Here is a 24,548-nt window from a genome sequence, read left to right on the forward strand (position 1 = left end):
TAGTCGCAGCGGCAGCAGCAGCGCCAACAGCAGCCAGACTTATTATCTTACATACAGAAAGAGATTTTCGTTGCTGCCTCCGATCGGATCTCGGTTGTGCACCTGATTCACTTCGACGGCTTCGTTGAGCGCCATCATCACGTAATCCCGTACGACGTCGAGTGGAAAGTGCGGGCTGTACAGGTTCCGTATGTTCTCGATCGCTTGATCGCTGGAAGGAACATCCCTTGATGGCGACTGATTAGTAGGGGCTCTCACATCTACTTGGGGAAAAGTTTTACTTACCTGATTTCCGTCATCTTCATCTGCGGCCGGATAGACTCGGTCTCCAAATATCTGAGACTGTGCCTCATCTCGGAATTCTCGTACAAATCCTTTAATTCCTGGCCTATGCGAAAACAAATTGTTAAAAACTTCTAAGGCAAGCAAAGAAAAAGAAGTTTTCTATTAAATTCTATTAAAAATTCTATTTAATCTTTAATAAATCGATTTAATTAAACACTTTTAGCGAAGATGCGAACGATATAAAAAATTGAATAGAAGATAATCGACATTAATAAGATATTCCCTAATCTCAATTCTCTCTTTCTCTTTCTCTCTGCCTTTCTCTCTTTCTATTTACATTTTCAAAAAATTTTATTACTTTTCGTATGGCTCTTCCGAGAGTTCACAAAAGTGAAAATTCTTACCAAGTGGTATTATATACTCGTTCTTGCATACTTCCATCGTCGTCGCATGTGACTCGAGGTGCAGGGCGATAAGTAAATCGTAAAATCCTTGTCGCAGGGGTCCGGACATGTATTCGGCTCGTATCGCATATAATAATTGCTTCTGATCGACGTGCTGACACAAGGCGTGTGCGGCTCGGTAATTCGATTGGTAGCACAGAGCCGCGTATAGTGTCAGCGTGTGCGCGTGGAAACTAAACACAATCAATTATTTTAATTATTTACATAAAAATTATATAAGGAATTTGTAACAGACAAATGTTTTGCAAATTGTTCGCTTTAAGTATTTTACCTGAGAAGCTTGTCCATTTCGATAAGCTCCAGAATATCGATGCATCTGTCTTCCTCTGGTATATGAAGAGCCAGCATCGAAATTGCGTCCTCACAGAGCATAGACCAGCCTCTGATATCGGACAGTTTCAGGGCGTGAACCTGAAGAGACTGATTAGGCACTCTGGCCCACTGGTGCGGCTTCAGACATTGTACTTTCAATCTGGGCGGAAATTGCGGTATCACATGTCGTTCAGAATTTTGCAGCACGGCGGCTGAGAGCGGAAGCGTCGTCGAAGTCCTGCCAAGTTCGATTTGCAGAATCTCCTTGCTGGTGGCTTCGACGAAGATGGCCGGAAACAGCTTCGTGTTCGGTTCCATCTTGAACTTGTGACTCGTTTCCTTGCCTTCGCAGGTGAAGGATACCCAGCCGGTGGCGGTATCAACGAAGCATCCGACGAACATACCTTGAGATGCACCCTTGCCCGATGCATCCTGGGTGACCTCGTTATACAATTCGTCCGCCCGAACCATGTAGCAGCTTTGTCTGTCGACTCTGTAACGTTGTATTATCGGTTTTGTATTTTTAACGGATTTAGTTGCGGATTTGATGGAAGTTATATGATGGAAATATACTACAATAAAACGTACTGCTCCATGAGACGATCGTATTCGTCTATGATGGCAATCGAGGATTTCCTCACGCGAGACAGATTAAAATCTTTCGTATGTAAGTGATATTGCGAAGTAACCCAGCCAACATAGACATGAGTCGGATCTTGACCGGGAAATATCCTAACACCATAGAAGTATTCGTTCATTAGTTTCATGCATTCAGTGTCGAAGATCTCGTTGCCGATCGCTTCCACCCCGCTTCCGGTTAATACGGACATCGCCTTGGGAACGTTGCGTTCCGGGATCTGAGGCGGCACAACTTTCAAGTCCGTCTAGGAAAATAATTTTCGAAAATTAAGTTTATAAAATGTTTAAAAACATTCTTCGTTATCAAATATAGTTTTACAGAGTTTAAATTTGTAAAATCAGATTTTTTAATATTTTTCTGAGAGATTTGATATGTAATGCGAGAAGATATTATGACATAATTTTGTTTGCAATATGAACTTACAGTTGAAACACGAATTTGAGGAGTTTTGCCACTTTTGCTCCCGACTGTTCTCGTACTCTTGTCCGAGATGTCCGAACGAACTTGCGGCTCGGGAGTTTTTGATTTTGCATCCGGCGATTTCGCTTTGCGCGAAAAGAATCTGCGTGAGAAACAAAAATCGATTAATTAATTCGTCGAACAAACGAAATAAACAAATTATAAGAATTTCGATAATCACTATATAATTTGAGCAATCATTTGAACAAGTATTAATAACGAAAAGAATATACAACTTACTGTATATCCTCCATTTCTTTGCTAAGCTTGCTAACAGAGTCAAAGTACCGAGGTCAATTTGTCTTTTGTACAATTTATTAGAGGCAGCAATTATAAATTATTCATGCTTACCGGAAAGGCGAACGACCGCGTTTCTTCTTGTCATCTTTTATATCGCCGTTCATCTCGCCATATCCATTCATTTCAGCATCGCTGATCGCGTTGTCCAAACGTGATCCATAAAGAGACCCTTTTCTCGGCGGTCTGGCGGGTTTGCCCCTTTGCATAGGGAGCGGCGATTCTTTCAGCATCTCGTCCGCTTCGGCCGCATCCTCTGAATAATTCCTTTGCAATCCTATTTAACACCACAATTTACTACGTATAGAAAATTAATTTCATACTATTTTATATTACTATAATATAATATTATTAGAACACCGCAATTTTATTTTTTGACAAATTGCATATGTTTAGTTAATATAATCTATTTAGTAGTACAATGAATGCAATTTCGAATTAATTATTTTATGACGAACTTATGTCTTGAATCAAAACTTGAGTCGCTTTCGAGTCGCTACCTTTGATATCGCTCATGCTGAAGCCCGATTTCATAATCTGTTCTAAGTGAGCGGACGGTGCGGCCTGATGCGCTTGCTCAACCTGCTCGGCTAGCAATCTGTTCTGTCGCATTTTGATTTCCTGCCATCTACGCAGCTTTTCACCCTCCGTTATGAAACTGGACTGACAGATCACGGGCAACGATAATCTGAGAAACTCCCAGTTCGCCTTCTCCATGGTCTCGAACGTGTTGTGTGAGATCTTCAGGCATGGCGGCGTGTCGGATCCGGCTGGTATCCTGGCCACGTCGATTCGCGTATCCGCCATATCGTCGGTATTTTCGAAGATGGGCTGATCCTTCGTGTACCAATACGTGACTAGACGGTTCATGTTTCTGCGACGTGAAAATAAAAATTTGATAAATGCCGGCAATGTTTTATCATTTGTAGTGCAATGCTTCAAATATACAAATTAAAATTACTCACACGCAGAACGGTTCGTAGCCCTCCTGCAAACCACAGGTGGTGAAGAACTTGAGGGTGTTCACATCCTGGCCGAACGTTAATCTGGCCTTCTGACCAACGCCGAGGGTGAATGCGGGCACGAAAGAGTCCCCTTGCACATCGGCGAAAGAAGTTTCTCCGCCGAGTGCGTCCATCAGCAGTTCTCCGTTCAAAGAGAAGCCTGCGTAATTTGCATACTTGTACTGCAATTTATGTGCATCAAGTATTGCGAGAAAGCCGGAACGAACGTTCGAAGAAGACGTTATTTAACAAAGAAATGTATAAAAGGTCTGATAAGTAACCCTCTAACAGCTTTGTTTAACAACCAACATTCGTTCCTACTTACAACAAAAAATAAACAACAGCACAACTAGACATAATTATTGCTACTGTTCGTGAAGGCTAAAGACGGAACGTTATATGTAACATATAAATAAAACGAAAAATAACAGTTTTACACAATGTAAGAAACACTCGTACCGCATTTTAATAAAATTTTCAACAAGCTAGTTAAAAATTCAAACACGATGCATACAAATACAGCAAAGCAGATGCCTAAAATGGGCCGTAAAAATAGAATCGAATGGAAGCTTTTATTTCTCTCTACTGTCCTCTCTCTCTACTGTACTCCTTCAAATATTTACTTATATCTGCAATTAAACATTTTATCTTTATTCGTACGACCCATTAATACAAATTTGGATAAAATGTTCATGCACAAGCGGCGTTAGTTGAAAAAAGTGTACGAAAATCAAATATGTGTAATATCACACACAGACGAGGCACTAATATAAGGTATTTCACAATAGAAAAATAATAACATATAAATATATATCTAAATTTAAAAAAAGAAACAAAAATCATAATAATTCATAAAACCGAAATATATCTGTCTTGAATTTATCTGGGAGAATTTTCTTTTTAATAATGATACAATTTTCATTTACACCCGCGTAATAAACATCTCGCAATTAATAGTAATTCATAAAATGTGTGTGCACTGTAATGTGTATCTGATGTTCTCCAAAACATGTCATATTGTGCTTCGTATTTGTACGACGATTGCATCGACTGTTCGCAGATCTCTGTATTAAAATGAGCAGAATGATATAGTATTAAATGATCGACATATTTGGGGCCACCCTGGTGTTAGTGATTAGTAAATATGAGTTATGGAAGCACTGTTGTCGCGCTGACGTTACAAACACTGAGTAGAGTACTGGATACCGGAGAAGACACTGGGCAGACATGATTTTCGTTGATCGAGAATGATGTTATTAATGATAATAGAAACCGTTTTAATGATAATAATTAATGCTAGTAGGACCGTTCCTGGTTCTGACGGTTAAGTCCGACGTGTTAAGATGACGGCGTGACGAGATGAGACATCTTTCGTGAAAAGAATGATCGCTTCTCTTGTCCAAGCAACCGTCACAACGGAATTTAATTTTCGTGAAAGCTTAAGCGCAATAGGGCTCTTCCTCAAAGTGTGCGGAGCGAAAATTTTGTCTGATAAATTTTGTCTGATGTTCATTTGAACCTCGAACGATTCTAAAGTTCTATGTATAATCACGTATTGTATTTTAATTTTACATATCCGCAATTGTACATCTCATTTTCACTGTGTACTTTTTTGGTATTTGTGTCAATTTATATGAAATATGTAACTATATAAGGCAAATCTCGGAAAACCAGTATGTGGCCGAGATCGTGTTAAGAATCGCAATGTCTGTATCCAGTAATCTATCTCCACAGATCAAATCATACGTAGCTTAAAAATGGTAGCTGAAGCGTTCGCTTAAAGATTCCGTCTTACTAATCGTTCGGTCAATTAGATCCAGGAAAACCCCGACAACGTCTCCGATCTGCCACTGTTTGCCGAACGTTTCGGCCGTGCCCGAGTATACTTTTTCCTCCTTTAAAACAAAATGTTCAGTTCAACACTTTCGCTCGTGGTGATCGGGACAGACCGGTAATCGAAACACCCGGCTATTTTGCTATTTTGTCCGCGATGGGGCAGCTTGTAACAAGTTCATCCGTCGCTATTAATACACATCTCGATGTCGTGTACATTTGTGCGAGAGACCAACATTTTCGGGCATAGTGCAAAGTTAGAGAGAAGACCACGAGGAAATTTCACGGATTATCCCGACATCGATAAAAAAGTCAAGCCACACTTCGCCGAATGAAATTTCTCCGGCGATTCGGGACAAGGATGCAAAATATGAAAAACCAAATCAACACGAAAGAAACATATAGAGCGAGACAAAGACAATAGTGACGAGAAAACCCAGGAAAAGAAAGATGTGTATATGTATAACGCGGCCTCTAAGATCGGCCAATTTGGGAAATGGGACTCTTACTGATCGTTCGGTCTGCCACGTCAATGAAACATCCAACTATGTCGCCCACTTGATATTTGTGACCAAATGACTCGTGGGTGCCAGCGTGTACTTTGGTCACCTGACATTTATATTTTTATGAATTATTTATATTTCGTAAATCACGGACGAAAGCCACGAGAGCGCTTATGTTAATATCACGCCCGCAACACAAAAGCTATTGTGTACGAATTGCATACAATTCTACGAAATATATTTATTCGTAAAGAGAACTTGACTATATACGAGCTCTAAAATCTACATAAAAAGTTCTCACCTTTTGTGGCTATAATTTAAAGATTATACAAAGTCGCCGATATAACGATAGTAACAGTTCTTGTAATACAGCATTAATATTTTTGTATTTAATTTGCACAATATCTGAATTCTGATATTATTTATTTATAACTTGAAAAACTGCAAGTTCGATACGTATTATTGTAAGAAAGATCATTATAAGATCTATAATTTGGACGATTAGGAAAATCGCTTCAACAAATTCAGCTAAATTTGCTTTGGGTCCGCTTCGAGTCGTTAGATCACAGAAACAATCGAGAATATCGATACTTACGTTGTAACCATCAAATGCCCAAGTACTTTCGTCACTGCCCAGCATATTTCCTGGCATGCAGTCGGCTTTTGCCCAACCCACTCGCATCGGTCCGGCTGTGAGAACTTCGAACTCGAAATACCATTTTCCACTGCTGACCGCGTAATGCTTCTCGACCCTGTAAGTCCTGAAGGATAATTGTCGTAACCTGCTGGCCTCCAAAAGCAATGCTACAAATAACAAAAAATAAATACGTTATTAATGTGCATAATTATGATAAAAATATGTTTAAAGAAGAAAAAGCCGCTAGAAAATAGCCACAATTTGGTATAACTCTACAATATACTATATTCAAAATAAAAAAGAAAATTAAAAAATAATTTACTATGTGTAATAATTAATTTTCTTATAAACAGTAATTATAATATTATCATTAATAATATTGTTTAAATGTGCATTTTTTTAAGCACTTGCAAGCGATTTACAAATATTTTTAATAAAGTGCAAAGATCTATTTAAAAATAAACAAGCGCGTGTAACAGGAATTAAAAGTCTCACCCTCGTGCTGTTCTCCAGTAGGCGGATCAAGCATGTATCCATAAACGAGAAGAGTTCTGACGGTCTCACTGGCTGTATCCCGGTTAGCCTTCTTGATAGCTTCGTCGACCTTTGGATAAGGTACCAAATGAGGACTCCTCCTCATTTCCGAGTCCTCGTTCAGTCCGTACGTCCATCCTTGACTGATCCTCTCCTTCGCCCAGAGATTGTGCGTATTTTCCGCGAGCTGGTCAACGAGCTCCTCCATCTTAGGAGTTAAGTTGATCGCGGACAGGTCAAGCGGCGCCGGTTTGTAACCGCTGCTTTGCAAAAACGGCTCGTTCGGCAGCCTTAGAGTTTTTATCCTAGACGGTGGCTTATCCATGGTGATGTAATAGCCCAGGGCCAGAACGGTCTTCAGAGTCTGCACAGCTAACTGGGTGTCGTATCGCTTCTCCGCGGCCGGCAGTCGTTCGAACTGTACTATGCAGGGATGAATCTTCCTGAGGTCATCCCTGACCTCGCCGTAGATCCAACCAGCCTCGATCTTATTCATCGCCCACATCTCGTGGATGTTCTCCGCCAGTTTGTCTCTGATCTGCTCGACATAGGCGGGCAGGTTGACCATCGAGGTGTCGACTGGAGCCGGGACGAAGGCGGTATCATCCTCGACCAGCCACGGACCCGCTAGGACCACCTTGTTCATGTTGCCAAAGTAGAAGCACGGATCCAGCGACAGGATCTGTTGCGGCAAGAGACTCTCCACTAACGGCGAGAACTCATCTGGCGGCTGGAACTTTAGTCGGCCGTGATCGCCACCCAGCAGAAATCTGCAGGAGAGTTTGGACGAACAACTGATGGCGGGGAAGAACATGCCATCCAGATTGAAGTTTCGGAAGGAACCCATGATGCGGGTGCCGTTGAAAGTAAATGTTATCACTGGTACCGTAAGGTCCAGGGCGCAGCCGATCACGTCGCTCTTCCTGATGTAGGGTTCGGTGGCGTTCTGGACCACCTGCGTCTTTCTACCGCCGGTCCACAGATAAGCGCCGTCGAATCCGAATGAATACAAATCGTCGCCGACTCCGTTTCCTCCCCATTTCTCGCCCCCGCCGGGATACGGCATGTAACTGTTCGCAAAAATAACATAATTATTAGTTCATTATATTATAAAATTCAATAATTCAATAGTTTTTTAAAGAACATAAGAAAGAATGTTTGGAAATTTTGTAATAATTCTATGGAGAAATATTTGAAAAATAATTTTTGTTTCAATTTACCCAGCGGTGTTCGCCCATCCGATTCTCAAGTGCGGCATCATGTGAGTCGTCTGTTCGATGTGATCCACAGTCACCTCGAAATACCACTTTTGATAAAGAGCCGAGCCCTCCACTCTGCCGACGAATATATTCGGTCTGATACTAGCCACGTGGTCCACCAGTTGCGTTTGGAGAAGTAGATTTTTCCCGGGTAGTAAAAAGTCGCAAATATTATTCTGTGAAGATCGCACCGCGACGCCGTTACCGACGCACAACGAGCACAAAACGTCCAGGACTTTCGGATCTCTGCCGTGCTTCTCCAGCAGGGAAATAATTACTTTGATGTGCTCGTCCTGGAAAAAGCAATTTGAGAAATTTAAAGTTAAATTGAAACAAGACGAATTAATTATGCGTAAATTCACTTTTAATTTATAAAATTTTATGTGCAAGAACATAATGTAAACGAATGTATATCTGGAAAAAATAGCACGTACCCTCATCATGTTCAAAGCCTCTGGAGAATCAATCAGGACACAGTGAAGTACATCCAACATCCCGGTTCCTTCGCTCGAAGCCTGCGAGCCCAATCGACTAAACAACCAATTGAGACGGTTGCTGTTGGCGAATTGGGCGCAGTTGGTGTGATTGCCCTTGATAATAGCTGCCAGCAACTGGTAGAGGTATCCAGATATCTGATCCCAAGCCTGGCCGCTCTCATCGCCGGAAAGAGCGACGAGGAATCCTTGCGATGTGATCACGTTGATCTTGTCGATGGCTTCAAGAATGAGATTCAGTATACCCTCTTCTTGGAACAGATCCTGACGATTTCTGAGCGCGCGGAACTTGTTCTGCTTTTCTTCGTGTTCTGCGGAATTCTATCTTTAGTAACGTGTTCTAGTGGCGTAAAAGGAGAAATACACGTGCATTTTCTTACCCATGTCATCCTCGGGTTGAGCGAAATAATTGATCAAGTCCTCGAGACACATTACCATCTCATTAAGATTCACGTTTTGAAAAAACATGGACGCTCTCCTGTTCACCTGCAGCGTTTCTAGGCCTCTAAAACGTATTCGGTATTTTTAAGTAAAATGACCGCTTTTGGTGTCCCTCAAATAATTTATCTTTTATCGTGTTTCTTAAAATATTTTTCTCAAGGTTAAAAACTCACGTGATGAATTGAGTGAACAAGCTGCTGCACTTCCTGATAACGCGGGCAGTGCGAGATTCTTCCTCTTGAGATCTAGAGAAATCCAACCCGTCGTCCATCTTACCCTCTTCGTGGAGTACCGCCTGCTTCTCTTCGACTTTTCCGACACCCTTCTTCTTCGTCTCGTATGACTAGAACGTATAATGAGCATTGTAAGGGTGTATCACATGTATCACGCTTTTTATTAAACTATTAACTGTTTATTATTGCAATCGAACACGTTTACTAAAACTGTGTCTTTTTAATTTGTTCTTTGATTTGCAAAAATCTATTTTTTACTTACTTTATAAGACACCCAGAGGCACGTGGTGGCGTGTTGCATAATAACGGTAGAGTCACCATACTTGATAATCGGCAGTCCGATAACTTCCAGATCCTTGTCCTCGAGAACGATTTTCTGATCGTCTTTTTCCTGCCGCAGCCAGAAAGTCGAGGTTTCGATTGTCGCTTCATTCCTTCGAAAAAGGAATAATTACCGATTTCGGAAACGTCATCGTGTGTCTATAAGAATCATCCATGACCCTTGAACTTTTCTAAAAATAAGTATTAACCTATCGACCAGGTAGAGCTCGTTGTTCTCCTTCACGCCGAGATAACGTCCCGTCGTCAGGTGCCTGATTCTCATAGGATGCAGCCAATTGATAAAGCCGCCCGCCCATTTCGTTCTGGCGAGCTCCAATCTCCATAGTGATCTCGCTTGACTCATCACACTACCGCCCTCGTAAATTACGAGGCTGTAAAACGATAAATACGATTCACGTAAAACAATTGTTTCTCTTTTCCCTCGGAATATTCTAATCTTTCACGTGACAATTGCTGTCATTTTAAAAGGATCATTTTGTCGAGATATACAACCGTTGACATCAAAACTTACTTTTGACTGGGCGCCGGGCTCCAAGTAGACGGTATTGTCAAGCACTCGTCGCCACCATGGAAGAATCTCAACACGTCGCCACCAAAGACGTAACCGACGTACTTCATCCTGCTGATACCTGTGCCATATGGCTGTACTGACCAATGAGTCACGTGAAAAGATGCGTTAACCACCGACAAATCATTCTCCTTTGTCGTGTGCTGGAACGGAAGATTTGCAACGTGTTATATATTATATTATTAAAATTGACTTTCAAGATATTATTATATAAAATGATATGTCAGACTTGCCAAGTATCGCTCGGTGGCAACGGACACCAGGATAAGATCGTCACCCACGCGCACCTTCTCACCCTCGGATCTCTGCTTGGAGGCAGGATGTACAGTCCACCAGCACGCCTCACCTGCGAAAAAATAAAAAGATAATTCTGAAAGGCTGCGAGCGAGTTGCAATGTTTCATTCGCAGGTCCTGAAAGTTTGCTAGCTACGCAACTCTAAATTTTAATCTAATCCCAGTTAGAAGTTATAATTGCGCTTGAAATTTAGTTATTCAAGAATAGCGTTATAGTAGAGTTATTAAAATCGTATGCCATGATAAGAAGAAATATTAACATTTTAATATATACTGAATACGTACGTAAAAACTTGTTAAAAGTTAAAAAACTTATTAAAAATTAAGGTGATAGCGTTGTACGAACCATGAGAGTGCTGCTGTAGACCGACATCGAAGGCAAGCTTATCGTTCGACGAACTCGTGGACAGGCACGCCAAATACTACGGCACACGCATACACACACATATCATTGATCGCAAATTTATGCAACCATAAAAAATTAATATGCCGTAATGTGATTTTCATATTACAAAGAGGATCAATTTACCATGTCGCTGTTTAGATGCCGCAGCAATATAGCGTTACCGTATAACAAGGTCCTGTGTCCTGACCCGGTGCCCTTTCCCTGGAAACATCAAACGATTGGTCAAAGCCCTTAGTAACCCTTCGTATTATCTCGACGTAATATCCTCCTCTCTACGTATATACCGTACGAGATTTATTATTTCGCAGCATAACAGAGAATTTCTTAAACAACTTCTACAAGCGCACTGATAAGAGAAGGCCATAAATGCTGGTATTATGTTAAGCTACGATGTGAGGCTGACGAATGTATCGAAGGCGCAGATTGCTAAACGCGTATTTTTTTAGATAGACAATGCATTAGATAGCTAGCCAAACGAAATAAAGCGGTTATTAGCTCCAATGTGCATTACGTTAATGTTAATCGAAGTCGTCAGCGTGATCGCTTAATCGATCGATGGGTGAAATACTCTCGTAAAATAATATCTAAATAATATGAATACAAGAAAAAGGAATATATTTAAAAAGGAATATATTACTTGGCTGCTAATGATACTACAATTATTCCTAAAATTTAGTTAAACAATGCTAAATCTCTGCCATCTAATTGTAAGATGAACATACATTATTATTACTATTTTTTAACATTTATCTATAAGATTTGGAGACTGTTTTAATTCTCATTTGAAGTTTGCAGTGAGCACGATTATCACATCTCAGATAAGTGCGATTAAATACAGCGCTAAATAAAGGAGTGCGCACGGATTATCGTACGTTTAAAATATATTTCAAAATTTAGTTGCTTTCGCGAGCTCGTATTCGGTTCTTCACCCAAGCTCGATCGGGCGTTACGATGTTTTTAGCACACAGAAAAAAAATATGATCGGTTTTACCCAAGAGCAGACACGTTACGGCGCCTCGTAGACGGCACGTAAATTATACTTACTAAACTGTCTTGCTGCTGCAAAGAGAAACATAAGGGGCAAATGAATCTTCTTCGTCCAAGTGTCGACACGGAAAGAGAAAGAGAGAAGAAAGATAGAGAAAGATAAATAGAAGCTGCGGACCAATTGTCGTTTCAAATGCTTCAGAACACGTTCTACCCCTTTTCTTCTTTTAAATAAAAGAAGGAAAAGAAAATGTTTTGAAGAATTTGTAACGCTAAGCGGCCTACACCCAGAATAATATGTGCTTATAATGTTCTTTTGCGCGATGATGACGGGTGGATCTCGATTAAGCTTTCAGGCGGTAATTTTTCTCTTCACGGTGCTATGTGTCGGGTGACAAGACAAGTGGTGACGAGAATGATGAAAAACACGAAGATGTGATTTGAATTCGTTTTACAGTGCTACACGGATACATGCCACAATCATACGGATACAGGGGGTGTGCGGCGGGTGGGGGTGCGTGCGAATGCATTCAAGAGAAGTTATTCCGACGTATCAGGAACCCTTCGGATATTAATCGGCGGAAAAGTAGAGCAGGCCTAAAAATCTAAGACATCATAAGACATCTAAGAGACGTTTCAATTCTTTTCCAACACTTTTCGGACGTGTTTCGAATGTGTTTCAAACGTTTCTCAGATGTCCGTATTGCATTTCGGGGATTGTGTTGTCCTCATATTTTATATTAAATGGCATTTTACATTAAATATTAAATTTACATTAAAAGGCACGCGTTTTATGGCCCACTCCTATAGATCGAGCGCATGTAGCGATCTGGCAACTCGATGAGAAATTTGTAAGACTTTTAATCGCGAAACAATCACATCATTTGCTTAATTAACGGGTCAAGCTCAACCAAACGAACGTGTTCGTAATTACGCGATCGAGGAAGAAGAAAAGAAAAGATCCTCCTTCGAAACGGGGAAATCGTTGTTCCTTTCACGGTACGTTCTTTTCACGGTGAAGATGTCGAGTAGGAGTTACGGGTAATTCCCTGGAGCTACGAATTTCGCTGGCAATTTCGCTGAAGTCACACGAGAGAATCCCTGTACAAGTGTATTATGCAGAGATATTATACGTTACCGTCTCGGAGCCTGCAGCGGTGACAAGCTCCTGCAACGCTCTCACCGAGAGAGCCTGCTCTATCACGAACACGCATTGCGACAGGTCTGGCGGTATGTTCTGAAAAAAATGATTGTATTAAATATAGTGAGAGAATAAGGTGGAAAAAATTGTTTGCGATAATCATGATTACCTTGTCGGCGATATTTTCGAGGAAGCAGTGTCGGTTGCCGAAACCCTCGGCTGCCAGGCAGACTCTTTCGCCTGTCGCGGTGCAGGACAGACATACCATATCCTCCTATAAGTCGTAAGCAAAATACCTTTATGTATTTTCTGTAGAATAATATTTTATCGACTCGAAGAAAACTGTTCTTAAAACTGAGAAAATTAATTTTGTATTAATTCTACGAATTATTAAAAAAATAATTTAAACTATTGCTGTATCAATGTTCAGTTAGCTGAACATTTTTACTTCTAAAATGATGACTTTGAAATGTATAATTTTTAGTCGTGATACTTTCGCATTATGCTCTTATTTTGCACTATTTATATCGATTTGGACTTAAGATGTATGTATATTGATCTCTTGATGTAGTCTTCGTACGTTAATCTATTACGCGGATTTCTCTTCGAGAAACCTCGCCTTGTATAATATCGTGCTGATGTTCGCTGTGCTGCAATAATACGCAACATCGCCAGACGATTTTGTAATCCTCGACAGATGGTTTGTCGGAATTCGCGAGTCGCGATCTACATGCGAATTTCATGAACCACGGAAATGGGCCACGACGAAGGCGTTGGTTGACACGGGCGATCGTTGATCTACCGATCGTTCAGAAAACATTACCGCGGCGTTATAACGACGAGTTTTTGCGAAATCGCGTAAATTATGATGCAGGCTGAACGACAGAATGCGGCCACCGTGCCAAAACCAATTTGGACGACCTCAGGAATGTACGAGAACCGGGTACGTAAATGTGCCGGCTTTGAAAGCACTTCGTAATCTTTGGACATGCACTAGGAGAGAAAGAGAAAGAGAGAGGCGTCGCTTGCAACGGTGTTGTTTAATGTCGCGCCTCGAGAAACTCGTCGAGTGAATCATTCAATTTGCGGTCAATTTTAACCCTCGAACGCTTGAGTTTCAATTTGTGTGCTGCTTGGATTTTTCATTCTCGAGCTTGAGCCCCTTGCACATTTTCTGCACGTGCAATTTTTGAGGTATCAATTTTTGATCAGCGAATCTACGCTTTAGTCTACATGTAAGCGACCCAAGCGACAAGACGCGTATTCATGCCCTTCAACTTTAAACAAAGTATCAGAAAGAGAAGAAAAAGTGTACCGGCGTGAATTGTGCGTCCGTGAAAATTTAATGAACGCTTATAGGAAACTGGGTCACGCGGAAAAATTGTTTATTTCGCTATTTTCGCAATAACGTGTCTAGAGCAGACGATTCCATCGCACATGATCGGTATACATTTATACATGAATTACGCGTGATGAGTTAGCCGATAAGGCCACCTAATGTATATATGTATAGTCACCAGTTCCAAGCCCAGTCTTAATGGTACGCAGAGAAAATTAATGCAATAGCCGCGATAATCATCTAAGTGCCATATAGTCCCTTTAACGTGTTTACATCCAACACCACGATTCAATGAAGAACTTTTTAGTGCAGTAATTACATGAAACACAGTATTTTTCAGATAATTTTTCCATCTTAATTACAACCCGGGTAGAAATTATGTTTGGTAAAAGTTAGGGCCAAGTAAGGCATGCCGGCTCTGACATTCGGTCCTGATTCGGTAAACCAAATTCGGCCCGGATAAGGGGTGTAACGCATTTTACAAGTTTGGACCGGATCATGTCTGCCGTATCTGTTCCTAAGTAAACGCAGGGGGGAATTCACAACTCAAAATTTTGTATACCACTGCCGATTTTAAACAATGCTATAAAATTCGAGAAAACACTGCCAATTAATTATTCTGACAATTTAATCAAAATCCCCCCGTACCTCCCGTAAAACGACAATTTAACTTCACAATTGTCTCAATTAATTAATATTAATGATTTATAATAGGCCACTGCTTATTTTTTTCAGTCCACTGCGGTTTTTCGGATAGTTATTTATAATGTGATAAGCAAATGTTTCTTGCGAGAACGTCACGCTTGGCCTGGCCATCTATCGGTCGCTTGATAAATCAGAAAAAAAGAATATTCGACATGTCAAATAATTATTGGATCTGGCATGCCGAATCCGGTATACCGATCAAAAATCGTATTCGGGCCTTATTTGGCATACGCTAGATCAGTCATGTCAGATTAAATATTCGGTATGCCAAATAATTATCGGATCTGGCATGCCGAATCCGGTATACCGATCAAAAATCGTATTCGGGCCTTATTTGGCATACACTAGATCAGGCATGCCAGACCAAATTTCTACCCGGGAAGAACATATAAATTTCCATCTTAATTACACAAACATGTAAAATCGAATGTCATATAAGGAATTTAACGTCATTTAAATGACGTCTCTCAATTTCCGCAAAAATGGTCCAAAAATCTGACACTTTCTGCAATCGCAACTTTAATCTACATGATTTATTGGCTATCGCGCGTGTGACAACAAAGCGGCTAAGGCAATCATTCGATTATAGGGTTTAATTGAAATCGATGGCACGGTTCGGGTTGCATCGTAACGACTCTGTTCGTACGCGAACGAAATTGCCCTGTACTGCCGTATTAATTATATTCCACGTGTGTGGATTACACATGGCGCATCGCACACAGTTGCACCTATTTTTTGCCTTCCACGCGGCGAGAATTTATTCAAATATTATTCCCCATTGTTGAATGCGGTCGACGATGTGTGACAGTGTGCGTAACCATGAACGTGCACGCACGTCGCCGACGTGTCGCTACTCAAGTTCGAAAAAATTAATATGCAACGCAGAGAGAGAGAGAGATGCATAAGTAATGTTACTTTAAAGGACACATTAACATAACTTCCTGCCGGGTTAAATGAAATGGCACGCGATTCGCCATACGTGCGCTCGTATATTTGCGAGTCGAGACACGCGAGGTACCGGGAGTCACTGGAAATTTGGCAAGGAGAAGCAATTCTGTTGATCGGGATATTAATAAAGTGCAGCATCGGTCCTCGACGAAGATGATCCCGCAAACCGCTAGCTATCGTCAGTGTTAATTGACGGTTGTATGAAGAGATTGTTTATCAAGTTTTCAGCACTTGCGCGATTAAATCCTTATATTTTACTCGAGAAGACAAAGTTTCAAAGATTGCTAGAAATCTAGATTGCTAGATTGCTAGAAAATATAGAAGAATTTATTTTCTATACCAATTTCGTGCGATTTCATCTATACATGTTTTCTTCATGTCATTTTAATTCTTTCCTTCATTTTGTAATAATTTCCTGCATTGTTTCGAATAAATCACTTGCACTTTACAATCTTTAAAATATTGACGAACTCTACGATTGAATCCAATAAACGTGATGCCGGAGATTACGGAAACGTAATTGCTCGTTTAGTAGGCAGACGTATGCGACATATTGACAATGAATCACATATAACAGTTACTTCCGGCATTTGACGACGATCGAAGCAATATGTCGCGGTATAGGTCAAGGGTATGTCTCCATTTTACATAGGTTTGCGACAATTTCCTATAACTGTCTCAAGTCGACAAATTAATCATCTTGATCTCCCACATGTTTTTAATTCTGTTTTACGGTAGTAGTACGGTAGTAGAAACGAAAAATTTGTGTGCATCTGTGCACACGCGTAAGGATTTGTCATATATTTAATGAAAATATCTGATAAATAAAATTGTTTTAAAATCAAGATCCTGAGAATTTTAATAAAATTGATTCGATCTTCTCCAATCAGCTTTCGCTAATCGTCTGATCAAGGTAATTTTTTAATTTTTTATCTTATTAGAAATATCAACTATATGTAGAGAGGCATTTAATAATTATATATCGCTAAAATAGTAAGCTTCGCGATGCCTCATGGCATCACTGAGCTGGAAGAGGGTTAGAGAGCTGTTGATGGCGTGGTGCAGTGCGTGTGCTATATCGTTTGTTGTTCAGTACTCGGTGCATCCGACGTACACTACCTCGCAACGTGAATTAATTATAAATTCATTTTTCGATGCAGCATCACCAATGAGAGCTACGCGAGCCGTATCGATCAGACGGAAGGCGGTACTGCATCAAATTCTAAAATTAACTGAAAGCAACTTGCTTTAAAGAAGAACATTATCGATATCATATCGACTTGTTCTGAACATTGCTGGATTGCTATGCACGCGATCGGCGTGCGGATTACGGTCCCACGAAATTGCAAACTTCTGTCAGTAAACCGCACGATGAGTAATATTTGAAACGTATTATAAATTACACCAAGATATATCCCAAGCAAAATTTAATTAATTAAATCTATATAATTGTATTAAATCTATATAAAAATGATTTCCCATGTCGTTATACGTATTTCCTAATTTTTTTATTGCACCTGTGAAAAGGTTTATTCATATCTTGCGTAATCTGAATCCCGTTTATTATTCGTGTTTTCTATACAAATTGATAAATCCTAGTAAATTAGCGAGAAGAATTAATAACAAATTTTTCCGGTTCTCGTTTCGCTAAAGATCAATTTCCGCGGCAAAGTTTATACGATCGCAATCACGAGAAATACGCGACTGTAACTTGCACGCGAATAACTTTAATTCAGCAGCTTTATATTCACGGTTTCTGTCGTGAAATTATTGGGTTGCAACGCGGATAATCGATGGGACTGCAATCGATCTTTTACCTGCGAAGTACGAAGTAAAAGAATTAAGTTCGTGAAACTTCAGATGTTTTCGTGCGGACGACATTTTCCAATTATTTTTTTCACACGTCAAATTACCAAGTGAAAATTACACTCACCACGGGAACGGTGAAGGATGGACGGATTTCACGTTTACGGGACTACCTCCGACGAAGGCAGGTGAGCGATATTCCGCGCTTCACTATCGAACACGTCTAATTCGTTCGCGGGAAAATGCAGTAACCAGTCATATGCGGCGCAGATATGACTCTTCACGTAAGAATGCGAACGACCTTTTTCCTGGGCACTGGCCGATTTCACGTGACACGTTATCGCGACGGGAATCTAACGGAGACGTCCTTTGCACGCGATTCCACCGTGTCGATCTCGGCAGAAACACGAAAGCCCATTTAACCCCACAAACGGATAGTATCGTGGTCGTGTTGATGATTGAAATCGCTTTCGAGCTACTACATATGCGTTACTTCTTGCGTTTTATATACATGTGTATAATCGTAAAATATTCGCTATGGATCGTAAACCGAGTTGAATCCTGATCCTTCGCAAACGGCTTGTGCAGAAGAATCGAAAGCTTCGCGAGACTCGATGATGTCGCGTTCGATCATGAGCATTAGATGCACGCTAAGTGCATGCGCTTCTGAAAGGACATATTAATTAATTCGTCACGTCTAATGTAATTATGAAATTGTAATAGAAGACAGTGAAAATAAAACCGGCCAAAACCCTTAGCAGACACATCGTAGAGCAGACAAAGACGGACAAGCCCATGGACCAGGATGCTACAGACGCTGAGAAGGCAAAATGTGCGGAACGATGCAATCGCAGAGCAAAACGCGCGGAACGATGCAATCGCAGAGCTGAGCGGAGATGCCCCTGCGACAGAAGAAGAGCCAGAGGTAGACCGAGGACCAGAAGGAGAGTGAGAATTGTCTCGCAGAATCCCTTCATCATCTTCTACCTTGAGATGTATTATAAATCGCCCGGGAAGCATGTGACGAAAGTTGCCCGGCAGGCCGGCAAGGAATGGTGTGCCATGTCTCAGGAAGACAGGCAGAAGTATATACTTCTGGCAGAGAGAGAACGCAAGAGACGTGGCAGAGCGGGAAAAAGACGCAGACGCGACTGTGCTTAGCGGACCGTGATACCTGGCTGCCGTTTAGAAACTTTGGAAACATGTCACTATAATAGAATATCTCGATGGTAGACATCGAGGAAAAAAAAGAAACATTTGTGAAAAATCATGGAAAGTATGGAAAATTATGAAGTAAATTTTTATCGCAGCGGAAAGGAGTCATTGGAAGTCTTCTTCCAAGCTCGCCAAGCTCGTTAGAACACGTGTTGGAGCACTGAATTTTTATTTGATATTTCAAGGTTGCAGCGTGGAATATATAATTTGTAACAGACTATTATGTACATCTACAATATACGACATAGCTATTGAATTTTAACGCGCCGGGTATTGTATTTTGAATGAAAATAGGAAATAGTGGCGGGACCGTTGTAACGAACACGAAGGTCATAAAATGTGGAGTACGCGCAGTTCTGCATAATTTGTGCACAATTTTATGTGGAAATTCAATATCTTCATAAGCTGTATAATTTGCAATTATTTTTTTCACTTTATTTTGAGACACTATTAATAAAAGCGCTTTTAATAAAAAAAATCGAACTATCCTTTAAGTGCAATTGCTAATAACCACTAAAAGTAAATCACGGTAAATAATAATTAATTTATCGGAGAAGAATATTTTCACCGACAAAGAAGGTTAATTTATGATGAAACCTATGTGACCGACATTTCGAATGTTCACAAATTTTATGATACTATAACCGAATATCGAGCAAACAAATAGCGCAAACAGAACATGACGAGAAAATTAAATACGCAAACGGTAAACGCAATGGCAAGAGTACAAAGCGATACCTTGACCAATATGAGCGCTTGATCCCTGCGGGTCGAACGAGGTCAAGGTTGCGTTACAGGGAACTTTAAGTGCTTCCACGTTTCGCTAAGATCTCACACGATTTTTCTCAGTACGAGTCTCTACATAAGAAATTGCACGCAAGCGTTTGTAAGTCGGAAGAAACGCCGATAGTTTCCAGGTGCCACTTAAATTCACTTAAAGCCGCACTTACCATCCGTGTCAGTCATCACGTATATCATCAAATTTTCATGCACTATTAATAGGATTAATGTCATTCCTAATTGATCACATTTCTCTTGGAATATTATTTTTCATAATCGGCTTACCATCGATTGATTGCAACATTAAATGCGTCTATGGAAATTCAGCGAATTTAAAACAAGTAGATAATAATCTTCTTTAAAACAAGTCGCTGCTAGTTAATTTTACTGAAATTGACGAAATTATATCATGATTTCATCTGATTCAAAAGTTTGAACTAGATTGTTGATTAATCAATATGCTTACATTAATTATGCAAAACGTTAATTCATGAAAAGTTGTAGAATGATGTGTAACACGATGTTGTTAAAGTTACTACCATCGCTGTATGAATGTACCATGCATAATGTATTGGCTTGTATCACAATGCATAGTTTGCCTGTCTCTTGTGCAAGCAAAGTTCCGACTGCATCGGCATTCATTCATTTTCGCACGAACACCACCGTATCACTAAACGTGAATCACCTTCCTATCCACGCGCGCTTTTCGCGAGCACACTAACAGGTACATTTACACTCGATTCATTTAAAATCTATCGACATCCTCCGTGTCACATCTATCTTCCTCGTGAACCTTGACAGATTATCCATGATTATCCATGATTGTCAACGAAGACACTTAATCTTCGTCTGATTAATCGCCGATGGATCGTTAAGGCAAGAGACTATCGATATTTCAATTCTCATTAATGGTTTAATTAATAGCGATTTCAGTTCACCGAGTAACAGAATGGGACAGTCTACAGAAAAGAAAAGAAATAAGAATTAGAAATAATTTATTCATGAAAAATACGTACTGACTTCTTTTCACGCTACTCGACATTCTTTCCAATCTCTCTTGACAGTAATCACAGCATCCCCCTATTGTCACTGACCGTGGGAGATTTCTCTCTCATCATCCCCCTCAGTCCTATCTTTTAATCCCCTTAACACTCGAAAAGACAGCAATATATCCCCGCTGATTGTCGCCTGTATTACGCGGTATTATGTGTGCTTTCTGATCTCAAACTGATACCTGATCTCATCTCTCACTGTAACATCCCTCTTAGCCGACAACCTTGAGAAGCCGGCGAACCCTTCTCGCTGCGCATTCTACATCATAAGCTCGCCCATGGCGGAATGAGACTTACCGTGCGGAGGAACGATACGTCGTCCTGCTCGGAGCCACCCTCGCTGTCGGCCATCCCTTCGGCACGCTTCCACGCGACGAGCTTCCTCTGTCAGCTCTCCGCGCTCGTACGTGTATACGCGTACGGGGTTGCGTGTCACTGCGTGGCAACCCTTATCGACGCTCTAGGCGGATGGTCATGCACGGTCTCGCATGGTCGGCATGCTCCCCGCTGCTACCCGGCGCACTCCTGCAGACCCTGCCGGTCTCTTCCTCTCGAGGACGAGGACGAGGACGACGAGCGGCGACGAGACGATGGCGGTGCCGACGTCGGGGTGCGCTCAATCCGTCGTGGAGCACGGACAATCACCCACTGCTGGCCGGAGGGCACCCAGACCGTTTGCCGATGTCCCTCGCGCACGCGCCCCGATACCTTCAATAAAATACCGCATGCTCGAGATTCCGTTAACGCAAAAGAACCCCCGTTACGCGAATATTTATGCGGCTCCATCCTTGGGAAACATTGTGGTGAAATTTTCTTTCTCTTCCCTTGGAGACTTCTGAATAATGCGATAAGGGCTCGGGGATTGTTTCGGGGGATGATAGCATTGCGATTGAAGTCGTGCCGAGTTTCTTTTATTACTCGAAACAATTTATAGTCAATAGGCGAATGGCTCTTTGAACGAGCGCTTTTTTAAAGATACCGTATTTGTTTTAATTCAATGATCACATTTATTATATATATGTTTGATATCAGTTGTGACGGACTGATATTCGAGAGAAGAATATAAATCGTGTTTTAAACGAATTTAAAAGTATCAACTGTTAAAGTTTGTGCATCTTAATTAAAGTTCGAAATAGCTTAACGCGCGTGTGTTTCGTCAATTCCGTAGTAGTCGCGTAAAAATAGCCTCGAACAAACACATCTCTTACTCCCGCGGTAAACTCGTCAGATGCGACGTCTCACATGTGACTCTCACTAAATGATTGAGCATGTCTCAGCGGATTACGTTACAGATTTAGAAAGTATTCTCGAGTAGTCGAAAGTATCGGGAACTGTCGCAAATGCGACGGCTAGTTCATGATTAATTCAATCTACCTATACTACGTAGACGAAATACAACTTTGGTGCTCGATATTGCCGCTTCAATCTAAACACGTCAGTCCGAGTACCATCTTAATCTGCAGCTTCTACAAAAATAGTACGGTGACTACATTTAATGTATGATACTGTAACGCACAAGTTGGCAGCAAGTTCAAGCGAAATCCGGACAAGCAACAAAATTTCAGCGTTTCGTAAAATAAGTATGTATCGTAACATATGATATCTTACTTATTGCAGAAGGAGACGTGAGATTTTTGAAGTTTTTTTGGCAAATTTAGTACAATTACGCGGTGCAATCGCAATTTGATAACGACAACGCAACACGTCGACACAGAAATACGGTTGGTTGATTTTACCTTCTCTGAGAATCTATTTCCAGCAACGCGGCAGAAATAGATGCATCCGCGATGGCTTACCGAAATATCCCCCATACGTTTAGCGGGATGCGACTCCTCATTAACGCGTGTAATACTGGTGATCGAAGGTTAAGGGTGACTTGAAAAGCACGTGGTGTAGCCTTGCGAAAGTACAAAGATTCAGTTGTAGCAGGAGTATATTATCTGTTGTATTCGATAAAATCGCCTCGCGATGAATTAGATAAAAATTTCATAGAAAGTCGATAAAATCTCTATACCTCATGTTCTATAAATATTTCTTGTATCTTTATCGTTTGCGATGTATATATATATGTATATATTGCTCACACTTTACATCAGAGACAGCGCAATTTACCGTTACTTTTACAGATATTATATTCAGCTACAATGTCACAAAACATTGTATTAAAATGAAATAACAAAATTGCGATCTAGAATTTTTATGGTATAAAAGAAACGTGGCGATAATTTTACCTTCTGTAAATGTCTTAATTTATTTAATTGTAATTAACAAAATCTAATGAGAATTAAAATATTAGAGCAACTGAAAAAATTTTTTCGTTTTTTTATTTCTTTTTATCGTCTGACATACCTATTCCAGGCAGATTGTATTGCATAAGAATACAAAACCGAGCTTCTAATTTTAGGATAAGAAAAGTATACGGCTGTCTGCAACCGTGTGAAGACACTCAATTTAAAATGCTAAATTATTAAAAAGAGCAGAGAGAGGAAGAGTCTTTTTCAAGAAGTAATTGACCGTGTCAGCATTCATTTAATCAAGCCAAGCTCTAAAATGAATTTAATGATCGTATAGCGTGTACTATAGTGCGCGTAAATTTACTACCGTGCTTTTTGATGGTATTCCAAGTTCACCGGGTGACAACGAGCAACAGATTCACATTCGCAACACTCCTACTTCACATAATTAGCTAATTAGTCGTAGTCGAAAATAAAGTTACACCACGCGTGTGTCATACTCCAGAAACATCCCTCAGGCGTGTCACTCGAAGCATCATGAACACGCACAAATGTACACGGACACGTAAATCCTACGTATAATCGGGGATGCACGCGTTTCGCTCCCGCAATCTCATCTGTAAATACGCATCCAAGAGGAGAGAAAGAAAACTTAATCATCACATTTCGCCCCCGAGAGAACTTCTCAAACTCACCTCGAGGCAACACTTCACTTCGTCACGAAAATCAGCAAATTCTCAATTTGCGCGCTCGATCTCGCGGAAAGGAGAATTTGCAATCGCGCACTTCGTCGCGCACCACCACCGCCACCCACACGAGGGTGGTTTTTGGTATGAGTTTCGGTTCGGTTTTTCTGGCCGCGAGAGATCGGGCCTCCGCGAAGAAATTCCCGTCGAATGCTCGAGGAGCTGTGCCGAGCCGAGCGGAGTGGAGCGAAGCGAGAACGAGCGGCTCTCCGATGGCTATTTTCAGCCTCGAGCCTTCGAGCGAGCCGCACCGCTCCGCTCCGCGCGCTTAATACCTTATACCTGAAGAAGCCTCGTGGGAACCCCACGACCGTGACGTCGAGATCATCTAAAACCCTGTCTAAGGACTGTCAGCGACCGCGAGAAGTAAATGAATTGTAAGAAATTAACAGAGAACCATTTTGCAAGATATAATTTATTATGCAATCTTTTTAGATCAGTATTATCTATTCGCTCGTTATTTCGGGCGAGAAACACTTTGCACCATCTCTGCAGAAGCTCTGAAAATCCGCGTTAGGCCATTTAAGCTTTTAATAATTGTGGATCAGTAAGGGATGAAGAGAATGACAGAAAACCGTTCCAGAACTTG

The 24,548-nt window shown here is 40.9% G+C and overlaps 1 protein-coding gene across 24 annotated transcripts in view; it reads right to left on the reverse strand.

Moving 5' to 3' along the window:
* The window catches only part of LOC105282237 (ryanodine receptor), a 40,300-nt gene extending 16,153 nt beyond the window's left edge, over positions 1 to 24,147 (reverse strand). For 8 of the 24 annotated variants that reach the window (XM_026974370.1, XM_026974366.1, XM_026974369.1 and 5 more), the window contains exons 1-26: positions 21,277 to 21,330; positions 13,304 to 13,408; positions 13,132 to 13,230; positions 11,130 to 11,207; positions 10,947 to 11,022; positions 10,539 to 10,651; positions 10,249 to 10,448; positions 9,926 to 10,108; positions 9,658 to 9,829; positions 9,336 to 9,505; positions 9,102 to 9,226; positions 8,662 to 9,032; positions 8,189 to 8,520; positions 6,930 to 8,038; positions 6,393 to 6,601; positions 5,804 to 5,903; positions 3,423 to 3,621; positions 2,958 to 3,331; positions 2,512 to 2,734; positions 2,401 to 2,430; positions 2,125 to 2,263; positions 1,650 to 1,945; positions 1,021 to 1,554; positions 690 to 922; positions 286 to 388; positions 56 to 226 (exon numbers count right to left, since the gene is read on the reverse strand). In XM_026974370.1, coding sequence (XP_026830171.1) covers positions 56 to 226; positions 286 to 388; positions 690 to 922; positions 1,021 to 1,554; positions 1,650 to 1,945; positions 2,125 to 2,263; positions 2,401 to 2,430; positions 2,512 to 2,734; positions 2,958 to 3,331; positions 3,423 to 3,621; positions 5,804 to 5,903; positions 6,393 to 6,601; positions 6,930 to 8,038; positions 8,189 to 8,520; positions 8,662 to 9,032; positions 9,102 to 9,226; positions 9,336 to 9,505; positions 9,658 to 9,829; positions 9,926 to 10,108; positions 10,249 to 10,448; positions 10,539 to 10,651; positions 10,947 to 11,022; positions 11,130 to 11,207; positions 13,132 to 13,230; positions 13,304 to 13,408; positions 21,277 to 21,330 — 5,798 coding nt within the window. Of the gene's footprint in view, positions 1 to 55; positions 227 to 285; positions 389 to 689; positions 923 to 1,020; positions 1,555 to 1,649; positions 1,946 to 2,124; positions 2,264 to 2,400; positions 2,431 to 2,511; positions 2,735 to 2,957; positions 3,332 to 3,422; positions 3,622 to 5,256; positions 5,357 to 5,803; positions 5,904 to 6,392; positions 6,602 to 6,929; positions 8,039 to 8,188; positions 8,521 to 8,661; positions 9,033 to 9,101; positions 9,227 to 9,335; positions 9,506 to 9,657; positions 9,830 to 9,925; positions 10,109 to 10,248; positions 10,449 to 10,538; positions 10,652 to 10,946; positions 11,023 to 11,129; positions 11,208 to 13,131; positions 13,231 to 13,303; positions 13,409 to 21,276; positions 21,688 to 23,908 lie in introns of those variants that run through there. The other 16 variants (XM_026974379.1, XM_026974375.1, XM_026974378.1 and 13 more) reach the window with 11 other exon arrangements.
* Between the last annotated feature and the right edge of the window lie 401 nt (positions 24,148 to 24,548).

Source organism: Ooceraea biroi, chromosome 12, assembly GCF_003672135.1.
Source record: "Ooceraea biroi isolate clonal line C1 chromosome 12, Obir_v5.4, whole genome shotgun sequence".
In the NCBI taxonomy this organism is placed as follows: domain Eukaryota; kingdom Metazoa; phylum Arthropoda; class Insecta; order Hymenoptera; family Formicidae; genus Ooceraea; species Ooceraea biroi.